General features: G+C 44.4%; 1 protein-coding gene across 1 annotated transcript in view; it reads right to left on the minus strand.

The window, feature by feature from the left end:
* Window positions 1-4484: 4484 nt before the first annotated feature.
* LPXB (lipid-A-disaccharide synthase B) overlaps window positions 4485-12592 on the minus strand; it is a 63033-nt gene continuing 54925 nt past the window's right edge. The window contains exons 5-8 of the mRNA XM_086815754.1: window positions 6472-6550; window positions 5495-5733; window positions 5091-5317; window positions 4485-5019 (exon numbers count right to left, since the gene is read on the minus strand). Coding sequence (XP_086671880.1) covers window positions 4836-5019; window positions 5091-5317; window positions 5495-5733; window positions 6472-6550 — 729 coding nt within the window. The 3' untranslated portion in view covers window positions 4485-4835. The remainder of the gene's footprint in view (window positions 5020-5090; window positions 5318-5494; window positions 5734-6471; window positions 6551-12592) is intronic.

The following is a 12592-nucleotide window of genomic DNA, read 5'->3' on the forward strand; positions in this document are numbered from 1 at the left end:
TACAGCCATATGTTTCAAGATACGAGCCCCATCTGGTGAGCTTGTGCATCTCGTCTTTTCCCATATCCGTGGTGTCATCTGCTCAGCTGGCAACATCTCAATGTCTTCTTTTCTTTGACCGATGTCCTTATTCTTAATGGTACATCTTCATGACCTATCATATGTGTTAGATAAAATAAATGCATACTTACCTCCTACAAAAACTAGACACAAGCTAGTCAACAAACAAGTATGCATCATTCACGTCTACTGGGTATTCCAGGTACTGGCAAGGTAGTCTAGAGCCCAGTGGACTATCACATGCCATAAATCCAAGCATTGTCCATACATCAAAAACAGCACACAAAGTCAAACAAATTCAGACATACATCAGTATGCAATGCACAAGTAATGATCCTCCTGTTCATGGATTATCCTATCTAGTTTCATCGAAACCGTGCTGAGCCATCTGGTCACTAGGACCGCTCAGACTTTTCCTCAAGGACATCTGGTCACTAGGATCGCCCAAGAGTTCATCAATAGTCATCTGGGCCATCTGGTCGCAATGACCGCCTGCCTGTGAAATCCAATACAGTCATCTGGGCCATCTGGTCACAATGACCGCCCGACTGCGAAATCTAATACAGTCATCTAGGCCATCTGATCGCATTGACCGCCCGACTGCGAAGTCCAATATATCTAGCATCGTTGCCATCCAATGGGTCATCTGGCATCGTTGCCTCCCATATACAAATCTCATTCTAGCATCGTTGCCGTCCATATACAAATCTTGCTCCTTGTTGGGCTTTCTGGCATCGTTGTTGCCACCCAAACTAGAGCATGTCCAAATAACCATTATAAGCAGAATAATGATCAATTCTAGTTCAATAGATATACAATGAAGAGGACTAGAGGTATGGTCCCTCCCCCTTGAATCTATCTTGATCGCAAGACATCCACATCTGTACTTCAAATACATCTCTACCAACCACTCCTCAATGCTCATAAGCTCGAAGTATATTTGGATAGTCCTAGAAGTACTCCTATGGCATCCATTTCACGTCCAACAGTGAATAACTCTTGAATTCCAAGGGGAACTTCTTGACCACTGTCTTTCCTCCTTTTCTCAAAGAATGAAACACAATCGGTTCTGGCTATTCCACCCCTGGTGGATTCTCCAAAATAAGTTCCTATGGGGATAACATGTACATGGTTTCAATGAACTATCATGAAAAAAATTATATATCTTTCAATGATCTAAAAGGTCCAACTGATGACATACATGATTGATCTTCTTGGTATCCTGAAAGGGCCATATACCATCATTTCCTGACTTTGGCAATCCAAAGATAAAATCCATAGCAATATTCTCCCATAGATCATTCAATGGGTACAATAATCCTGCTAGTGTTTTGTAGATCAAACTTGACCTTCTGACAAAACAAACATTCTCGAATCATAAAGCTTAATGTCTTTCTAATACTAGGCCAATAAAAATAGCTCTCCAAAGCTTGAAGTGTAGTCAAGGTGTCTCTATGGCCCATGTATAGAGAAGCATAGCACTCTTCCATTACTTTGGCCTCAATTTCTTGTGCTACACATGACCTGGGTTTGTATCATAAGAAAACCCTTCTTGATTGACATAAAAAGTCACCAAATTTCTATTCTACAATATGTTCCAAAACATCTTTTGAAATCCTCTTTGGTAGCATAAGGATCCTTCATCAAAGTGAAATCCATATGGTAATCCATAGAAACCTCATGGCTCAAGGGTCTTCGAGATAGAGCATCTGCTACTTTGTTGTCTTTGGTATTCATAGACCACAGCATGGCCATTCTAGTTCAAGACTTCTCCAATGCAAACTCATCATGTTCAACCACAAAAAAGGTCAAAAATTTCCAGCACTGGTCCTTTGCTAGCAAAAACTCTCAATGCTTCAAAAGAATATATTTCAGCTTTGGTCCACAAAGATCCCATGCCTTTATTTGTCAAAACATGCAATGGACTAAGCACCACTACAAACCATTTGTCAAACTTCCTAGCATGATGTCAATATGATGATCTTCCGATCTCTCTAGCTTCTTTGCCTTCCTTTCTCTTACCTGTCCTGAGGAAACTACATGTGAGAGAGCAGGCCTAGGAGTAGCTTCCATGTCTCCTCCATAACAAATAGAATAAGTAGCTCTAGATCCTTCTGCAATGGTGACTCGAAGATAAGCTCTAGCAGCTTCAACTCCTTTGGCTGCAGTGGCTCAATCCTTAATGAAATCAACAAGCATTTGAGTCCTTCTTTGATCCTATTCTCTCTTTTGGTTCTCCAAGCAAGAAACTTTTTGAAAAAAATCATGTTAACTGCTGAAAGTCATGGTACTCTTCTGATAACCCTGATTCCCATCCTGAAGTCCTATCTTGGCCTCATAGTTGTTCCCTTCATTAGACCCTTGGTTTCCCTCTTCTCTCGACATAGCTCCGTCACCCCAAGAAAGTTTCTTCAAGAGAAATCTTGCTCTGATACCATTGTAGGCCCAACGGGGCGTGCCGTGAGACAGACTCAACCACGTGTCCAAGAGATAAAGATAGAGACAAAGGGGAGAGAGAGAAGGAAATAGGGATCTTGTACAGCACACCACATTGAGCGAGAAACAGGCCCCGTCCCCTTTTAGAAATTTATTCAAGAAGAATGCACGGAAATGCTAGCCAAGATCAATACAATCAATGAATACAAAACAAACAGATATGCCGATGTAGAACATCCAAATCGATGTCGATGTCAATGTCGAGGCACGAGATCTATAATGCCGAGCACACCACGAGGATGACCCACAAGTATCTCTCACCGAGCTAGTACCAAATCTAATATCCAAATCCAAATCCAATGAATGCAAGTCCAATGAATCCAAATCCAAATCCAAATCCAAGTCCAAGTCCAAGTCCAAGTCCCATAACCAAGTTCCACGTTCATGTCCAAGCTTCATGCCCAAGCTATATGTCCAAGCTTCATGTTCCATGTCCAAGCTCTATGCCCAAGTTCTCCATGTCCAAGCTCTATGTCCAAGTCCAAGAAACACTCGTTCATCCCATGAGTAATCTCCACAACTCCTATAGCCTTGTCCATGAAGAAAACCATGGAAAAGCTCTTTCTCGCAAGAAAACTGATATAAACCTTGTTTGAATGGTTTTCGGGCGATAAAAACATCCAAAAAGTAATTTTTAGGTTTTTTGGAGCAGTTTTAGGGTTTCTGAAATTTCCGTCCGTACAGTTTTGTACAGCTCCGTACATGCATCCGTATCGCCCATGCATATGCCCATACAAGTCTAGGGCTAACCGTACATCTGAAAAGCAAGTTGGAGAAGGTGTTGATGGCGAAGAAGCTACTCTCCATGATCATAATGATTCCCACACATATACTCCACAATCTCCTTCATGATGCTACAAGAGAGGTTCAAGCCTTTTTATACTTGAAGAGGGCTCTGCTTTTTTAACGAAGCTTTTGCTTTTGTCTTTTTCCCTTTGCTTTCCACTTTATAATAAAATATTACTCAAAGCGGCTTTTAGTTTTTTGGTCTGGCTTAGTCTCCTCTTTCCAATGGTGCCCTTGGCTCATGGTCAACCCTGTTTGACTTTTTGCTTTTTTCTGCTTTTTTACCAAGAATGGTGCTTTTTCTTAATCAATCCTTATGGACCTTGTCCCCATGTCTTCTTCCACCTGTCTGGTGTCCAGGCATGGATTTCATTATGTGAAATAGAGCTAGGAGGGCCAAATAGTAACATGCTTGATATTTTGGAGGGAGGTATACCATCTATTGGGGCTGATGCTGTCATGTTTCATGGTCCTGGTATTCCATGATGAGATTCCATGGACAATTGTGTCACTCCAGTGAGATAGTTTTGTTTTGTTTCTAATTCCATGATGAGATATGCCATGGACATTATTGTATCACTTTGGTCTCAAACGCCCATTGGGTCTGTAGTAAAAGTTTAATACACCTTTCTTTCTTTCTTTCTTTCTCTAGATCATTGGATGTTGAAACACCCAAACTCGTGCCCCAAATAAAATGACACATCAATTACATTCTTACTGCAAAAAATCCAAATGTAGCTGGAAAATCTCGATGTGCCAACCACTCACTGGATGGAAAACTGGTCTAAGACTTTGCCATCATTATTGTAAATACTGCCTCAGATACTTTCTCTCGGCCCCCTTGATTTACAAGCTTGGGAAGGTCCAAACAAATTATAGTGCCACTGCGTTGTGAGAAAAGCTATATGCTCAAAGTTTGAAAAATGTTAGCTTTCCTAGGTTACCAAAGCTCAAAACTGAAAAACCTGAGGTGTACTCCTACGGGCCCCTTCACTACACAATGCATGATTTGTACTGCTGAACAAGTTCCATGAACCATAGTTCAGTCTCCAGGGGACAGTAATACAATCATCTCTCTCTCAACTGCCCACGTGGGCCTGCACCTGTAGGTACACCACATGTGCATAAGCGAAAGTATATTGTAAAATATCAAACTCTCTTATATAAATCTCCTTTTTCAAGCGCTTTCAAACGTAAGTGTGTTGAATGACTTTCTTGGATAAAGCACTATGGCTTAGTACTCCAGTGTCCTTGTATTTCTTGCATAAAGCACTATGGCTTAGTACTCCACTATGATCAACCATTCACTACTCCGATTTACATGTAAGTGTTTTCTCCTCTCTCTTTAAAGAGATTTGATAAGCAAAATGGCACAGTTTTCCAACTCAAACAGAAACACTGTGGTGACAAAAGTCCATCTGTTAAGCCATTGACTAGTAAGAAACTAGAGTAGCGTCTAAATCAACCAAAAAGTAATTGTTGGGCCCAGAAACTCATCTCAATTCCAGCAAGCTCAAGATCTTTCTTGCTGCCACAAAGCTGGGTCTGACCACTTGCTCCCTAAAAGCATAAGTTTCGGTTGTCTCATCACACTGTACCCTTGGGTTCAACATGTGCAACACTTTCTCTGCTGCCAAAACCTGGTTCTCCCGCAGAACTTCATCCTGAAGGATCCCCCTAAAGATACAAAATACATGCTTTGTGATATCTCAAGACATAAAAATAGAAGCTTCTACAAGGTTTTTTACCTTAACATTTCGGCAAGACGGCCTGGTGTGCATTCGGAAAGTGCAGCTTCAGGAATGATGGGAGCACCCAAAAGGATGTTAGGCAATGACATGTATTTCAGCTTTATAGAACGCTTGATAAGCCATTCAGTCACAGTATTTGCACGATATGCAACAACACATGGCAAACGAGCCAGCTGCATTTGGAGTACTACAGATCCGGATGTACAAAGTCCAACAGTGCTTGCCTGCATGTTCCAAAAAACCTTTGACATTAAATATTTTATGGAAGCGTCCTGCACTGTGTTATATACAAAGAAAGGCCGGGGCAGATGATACAAACATAAAGTGTAGACACAGGCACATGCAAGCACGGATACTCTTGGTATTAAAGAGGCACCCATACAGCAGAGATATGAACTCACATTAAATGCTTCATATTTCTGTTTCAAAGATGCTCCTGGGAGCAACACAACAGGAATGTCCCACTTGCTGGCAATACTCTCAACCGTCCTTATGAGATCGCTGCTGAATGTAGTAGGTATAACCACTGTAAGATCCTGTTTGTCCTCCTTCAGAATCTCAAGAGCTTCCCCATATATTGGCATCATTCTCTTCACTTCTTGTAGTCGACTCCCAGGCAGCATACTCAGTAACGTGATACCTAATTTTAAGTTACCAATCTGAGAACATTACTTCACAAAGGCAAAGATGCTTCTAATATATAAAAAGCATAATTGATCAACGCTAATCATGTTACCTACAAAATCTGAGAAACTGAGAGGGACGATTATTTACCAAACCTATTTTGAAAAACAGGACCCTACATGATGTCTGGCTGAGCATCGGCTGGCCATCACTCCTCTGTGCCACTCCACATGCCCCGCAACCACCATCGCATGTGTGCCCCCTGACAGTGAACGGCCGTTCTACGCATGCATGTCACTGTGCAGTCACCACATCACCAATGTGAGGTGTGAGATGCCACACCGGAGCACCATGGTGATGCAATCCCCTTCCAAATACATAAGTTGGGATCTATGGACAGTGCCATTGGTGGGTTTACTATCAAAGAAGGCCCATCTTTCTAATCTGTCCTCAAAACTTATTGGTTTCTTCAATGTCCTAAAGTTCATTCATACCCAAATTTTGCCTCAAGTAGACCAATGAGCTATAGGCTAAATTATCTCAACCATGCTATCTAGGTAGAGTAGGACCAGCTCTATAATCCTTGATCTAAATCCTCATAAGAAACTATATATGCTCACTCCAACATTTCTTTTTACCCAGGCTCTAGAAAGAGAACTTGATTATCATCAAAATGCAGTGCAAAAGAAGGGGTACAGTTTTGAACCCTGCAGAATTGTTCAACAAAAAGATTTTCGTCCAGCAGAATCCATACCTCTGGGTAAACCATGCTCTGAAAAGAAAGTCTCCCTATCTCCCTTTATGTGCCAGTTAGATGTCCAAGTGTTTGCTTTCTACACAAGAAAAAGAAAAATTTTAGTCAATATCTTATACACCGAATCCTCCAAAAAAAAAACTTCTCTGTAAGGGCCTACCTTTCACTGGCAGAAAAGGGGTGAAAGAAAGAAAGATATAATAACATCTTTAAATCTTACACTTGGGAGTGGAACCATTATTTGGAGCAGCACGTCGCAGCCTACAGTGTATTTGCTGCGTTTGTTCTCCCACAGGCTCGTGTGCGGATGTTCGTTGGCTGATCTGAGGCTTGGTGGTATCTTACTGGATCTGCGTTTTTTTTCCTACAGCCCCTTTCACCTCTGCATTTTTTCAGATCTGCAGCCCCTCATTGCTGCGTTTATTGGACTGTAACTGCTGGTAGCTCTACCTTCACCTGGGTTTCATCATTTTCAGCTGAAGGTACCTTCTCTTCAGCGTTTTTTCCTCATCTAAGGTGTGGAAGCTGGTCGGCCTGTATTTTCAGGTTTGCAGCCTCTCTGTTGGCTGCGTTTTCTTCTCCAGTGGACAAATATCACTTGCAGAGGGGGTTTTGTGTGGATTGTGGCTTTGGTGACAGTTTGGTAGGATACTGAATTTTCTGATTTCAGTCAGCGTTTTGCTGTTTTTGGAGCATCTATACCTGCGTTTTGTTCCTAGCCTACACAGTTCCCCGGTTTCTTCATGTTCCTTGCCTTCTGTTTACGGTGCTCTTTTTTGCTGGACAGCAATGTTTTGGCTACGTTTTGCTTCCCAAAAGAGTTTTCTACACTCAGAGGGGCCCATCTCCAACCACTTCACTTGAGGATCAATTTCGGGAGCTGTTTTGTATCTGTGGAGACTTTCTTCTACGACTAGATTTTGCAGATTTTGGAGGAGAGTAGTTCTTTCTTGATGAGAGTAGTGATCTTTTCAGAGATCCTGAGCAGAGTTTATTTTTTCCGAGCCTATGTTCTTTGCAATGTTGTTGTTGCCCTGCACAGAGCAAGCCAACAGCACTATAGGAGTCCCATGGACAGATGCTGATGAAGATCGACCACAAAACTGCAACAATGAAGCGCCCGGAAGAGGGCAAACCGACCAGCCAAAGATCTGAGAAAAAAAAAACACAAGAAAGAGGAGGGAGCTATCAGAATGCACAGCGGAAATAAAGGCAACTGCTGTAGAGAGCAAAACGCACATGAGAGAGGGAGAGAGAAGCTCTGTAACTCTGCTATATATACACAAGAAAATCCTGAATCATACAATGACGTGTGGGGGGCAGGGGCCATTTTATATGGCCCCAAGCTGCTGGTCAGCAAGCCCAAAACAAGCCGACAGCAGCCAAATGCTCATGACCAGCAGTAGCTCAGTTGGCCAGGTAACCAGGACAGGTCAAGTAGCAACACACCAGTCAGCCATCCTGGATGTGGAACCAACCCCAGAGAGCTAGAGTGCTGTCGGAGCATAGCTTGAGGTAGAGACTTCATGAAGAGGTCCGCCGCATTGTCCTCCGTTGAACAATAAACAAGCAAGATGTCACCATTCAAATTCTTCTCACGAACAAAGTGATATTGTATCTCTATGTGCTTGGTCCGGGCATGGAAGACCGAGTTCCGAGCAATAGCGATACAGCTCTGGCTATCGCACTGGATGACCGTGGGCTCCTTCTGTGGAAACCCAATCTTGCCAAGCAACCTCCGCAGCCACACAACCTCGCAAGCAGCACCACAAGCAGCCCGGTACTCTGCCTCTATACACAACAAGGCAATAGTCGGCTGCGTCTTGCTTCTCCATGAAACAACTCTTGAGCCGAAGGTAAAACTCTAGCCTGATGTAGATCTCCTCGTGTTTGGATTTCCTCCCCAATCGGAGTCACTCCAACCTTGGAGTCGGACTTGGTCCTTCGTTTCCCCTCCAGTGTCGTAGAAGAGTCCAAGATCCTTCGTACCCGTAACCCTGCAGATACCGCAAGATCCGCAATCCTACATCCAATGAGACTTGAATGAGCTCAACTGCCACATAGGAAAGCTCAAGTGCAATCTGGTGTTCAGCAACTAGATCAATGAACCAACCAGCTTCCGATAAAGAGAGGCATCAACCAGCTCACAAGGATCATTCACTGTAAGCTTTGTGTTCGAGTCCATCGGTGACGTGATAGGCTTGCCGATCTCCATCCCAAAGACCTTGAGCAACTCATGAACATACCGCTGCTAAGACACAAAGAACCCCCTCTGGGTCTACCAGATCTCCAATCCCAAGAAGAAGTGGAGTAAGCCTAAGTTGGTCATCTCAAACTCCTTTGACATGGCAGCCTTCGTCACTGCAATGTGCTCCATATGACCGCCAGTGAAAATGAGGTCATCCACATAAAGGATGATCAACATGACCAAACTGCATTCCCGAAAGAGATACAAGTTAGTATCTGCAACTGATCTCTAAAATCCAGTCGAGAGAAAGAAGGAATCAATCTTCTAATTCCAAGCCCTGGGAGTCTACTTAAGACCATACAAGGCCTTCCGCAACCTATAAACCATCCCCTTTGATCCTAGAACCTCAAAGCCTGGAGGCTCCTCAACATACACCTCCTCCTGCAAGTCACCATTAAGGAACGCGGATTTCACATCCATCTAATATACGGGCCACCACTGAGAAGAGGCAAGGGCAAGAACGGTCCGAATCCTGGTCATCCTCGTTGTCGGTGCAAAGGTATCCTCATAGTCGATGCCAGGCCGCTAAGCATAACCCTTAGTCACAAGTTTGGCTTTGTGTTTGTCCATCGACCCATCTAACGTATACTTGGTCTTAAAGACCCACTTGACACCAATGACTGACCATTTTGACGGCCTCGGAACCAACTCCCAAATTTTATTCTTCTCTATGGCATCCAATTCCACCTGCATTGCTTTCCTCCAAGTATCCTGAGAAAGGGCTTCCTTCACGGAAGTGGGCTCTTTGTCCCGCATGATATGAGACATCAAAGCATAGTTTACCTGTAAGAGCTCCGCTGAATGACTTTTATCACGAACTCTATGCAATCTTCGAGGTCCGTCCTCTGTGGTCCACTTGAAGGGAAGCTCCGTAATACCTGACTCCCGAGGGGTGTCTAACAACCACCTGGATACTGGAACAGAACACGGAGCCTCTTGCTGCTGCAGGGGCTCGTCGCCAGGCGCGCGGGCTCAACCTCTACAACTGACTGAGGCTGTCCGGCTGGAACAATCAACTAGGAATCATCATCAAACTCATCTAGCTCTCCAAGAGGTGGCGGCTCATCAACAATGGAAGCTGGAACATCCTCATCAAAAACAACATCTCTGTTGACAACCTCCTCGTTCCACTCCGGGTCATACAACCTGTATCCTTTGGAAAGAGAGTTATATCCCACAAATATAAACTTCTGAGATTCGAGTCAAGCTTCCCCCTCTGCTTCTTTGGAATGTGAACATAGGCATCACTCCCAAACACACAGAAATGGAAGACATCTGGTTTCCTGCCACAATAAGCCTCAAAGGGATTCATCATCAAACTCATCTAGGTCTCCAAGAGGTGGCGGCTCATCAACAATGGAAGCTGGAACATCCTCATCAAAAACAACATCTCTGTTGACAACCTCCTCGTTCCACTCCGGGTCATACAACCTGTATCCTTTGGAAAGAGAGTTATATCCCACAAATATAAACTTCTGAGATTCGAGTCAAGCTTCCCCCTCTGCTTCTTTGGAATGTGAACATAGGCATCACTCCCAAACACACAGAAATGGAAGACATCTGGTTTCCTGCCACAATAAGCCTCAAAGGGATTCATATTTGGTACTGAAGTTGTCAGAGATCGGTTGAGGATATGGACAGCCATAGCCACAACCTCTCCCCAAAGTGGATGAGGAAGATCACGATGCTCCAATATCATCTTGCCATCTCCACCACAGTCCGGTTCTTTCACTCAACCACTCCATTCTCTGAAGGCGAACCTCGATTGGCCAGCTCCCGCTTGATGCCATTTTCCGCACAAAACCGCACAAACAAAAAACTCTCCTCCTTAGTCAGCTCGAAGAGTCTTTATCTGCAAACCAGACTCTTTCTCCAACATCACATGCCACTCCTTGAACCGAGCAAAAGCTTGGTTCTTCTGGGAGAGGAAATAAACCCATGTGAATCTGCTACAATCATCAACAAGCAGCATAAAATACAAAGAACCTCCTAAGGATGGGGTCTGCATCGGTCCATACAAGTCAGTGTGTACCAGCTCCAAAGGTTTCGAAGCCCACTTGGAAGCCTGCTTCGGAAAAGATTCCCTCTGCTGCTTACCACGAATGCAAGAACTACAGCATCCTTGCCTGCTGCCAACATCTGGCAAGCCATCTACCATCTGGTCCGGAAAGCCCGCCGCAGCGCATCCACGTTCAAGTGGCCAAACCGAAAGTGCCACAAGTCACTGATCTAAGTGCCATTCAGAGAGGAGAGTGCTGAGAGTTTGTAGATATCGCTCTCTACTCTGCCTTCCCAAACAACCAAGCCTGTTTCTCTGTCCCGTAGAGCAACAGAATGCTCCTCCAACTCCACCCGAAAGCCAGTCTTGCAAACCTCATGCACTAACAATAGATGAAAACCAAGCGCGGGGACGTAAATAACACGAGAGGAATGCTTCCCCCCTCTGCCATCGGGAATGATCTCCATCCTGCCCTCGCTATGAATCGGTATAGTGGAATTGTCGCCAATGAAAATGCGACATGACTACCGTTTAAGATCTTGCAAGAACACACGGGAAGGAGTCATGTGCCAGGAAGCACCACAATCAAGAATCCACTCGCTAGTATCACTGGCGGTGAAGCCAACTGCCTCCTCGCTCGAAGAAGATGAAGCATCTATGTCCAAAATCTCCAAGTACACAAAGGCAGGAGTCTTTGCAGCTAAAGCTAAAGAATCAACACTCTTCCCGGTATTCTGCTTAGGACACTTTCTCCAATAGTGGCCTTTCTCGCCACAATCGTTACAAGCCCGCTCGGCCTTCAGTTTCTCATGGTTTGAATCGGGCTTCTTCTCAGAAGACTTCTTCGATGAAGACTTTCCTTTGCCCTTGTTGCTGTTGTTACGGCCTTTCGAACGCTGGCAAGTCAAGGCCTCAGAACTTCCGCCCTGTGGAGGGTTCGTAAAACGCTCTTCCTGGTCCAAGACCATAGGCACAAGCTCCTCCCACGTGATGGTGCTGAGCTTGCCACTGGTGATCAAAGAGGAGTAAAATGCTGAGTACTGAGAGGGCAAATGGAACAACAACATGATGGCCATGTCCTCTGAAGATATCTCTTTCCCTACCTGAAGAACCTCCTGCTAAAGAGCCTGCAACTTGTTGATGTGCTCCCGCATCGTCGACGACTTTGCAGGATTCATTACCCGCATCTGCACTTCCAAGGAGATCCACTTCATGGGTGATACCCTGTTATACAGAGAAGCCAAATGCTACCAAATCCCTCTATCCAACGTCATATGCTTTATATGATGTGGTGTGCAATTTGGGAAGATGAAGGAACAGACACAGGCATTGACACGATCCCATAACTGTGCCTGAGCCTCCCGTTCCTTCCGTATAGACGGTAACTCCTCATCTTCCAACTCCGGCCGTGGAACACCAACTACAATGAAATCAGCCAAGTCATAAGACTCCAAAACGGACTCCATCATTACCTTCCATATGCCGTGGTTGTTCTCGTCCAACTGTCAATCCACCGAGAACGTGGGGAGTGTAGGGATCTTCACGTGCTTCTCAGCCATCTCAAGGGTTCACAAGGTCTTGTGAAGGGAGGATGGGTGGGAAAAAAGAAGAAGAAGAGGCTGCAAATAATATGCAAGGTGGCTGTCCAACGGTGATGGCCGCCTTCTACCCGATCTCCAAGTCCCAAACAGGCCAAACAATCTCCAATCAGCACCTCAAATCAGCTCTCCAAGCTTCAAGCCACCTAGGGCTCTGATACCATGTTAGAATGCAGAGCGGAAATGAAGACAACTGCTGTAGAGAGCAAAACGCACATGAGAGGGAGAGAGAAGCTATGTAACTCTGCTATATATACATAAGAAAATCTTGAATCA

The sequence above is a fragment of the Cibotium barometz genome, chromosome 21 (genome assembly GCF_041138505.1).
Source record: "Cibotium barometz isolate CiBa-2024 chromosome 21, ASM4113850v1, whole genome shotgun sequence".
In the NCBI taxonomy this organism is placed as follows: domain Eukaryota; kingdom Viridiplantae; phylum Streptophyta; class Polypodiopsida; order Cyatheales; family Cibotiaceae; genus Cibotium; species Cibotium barometz.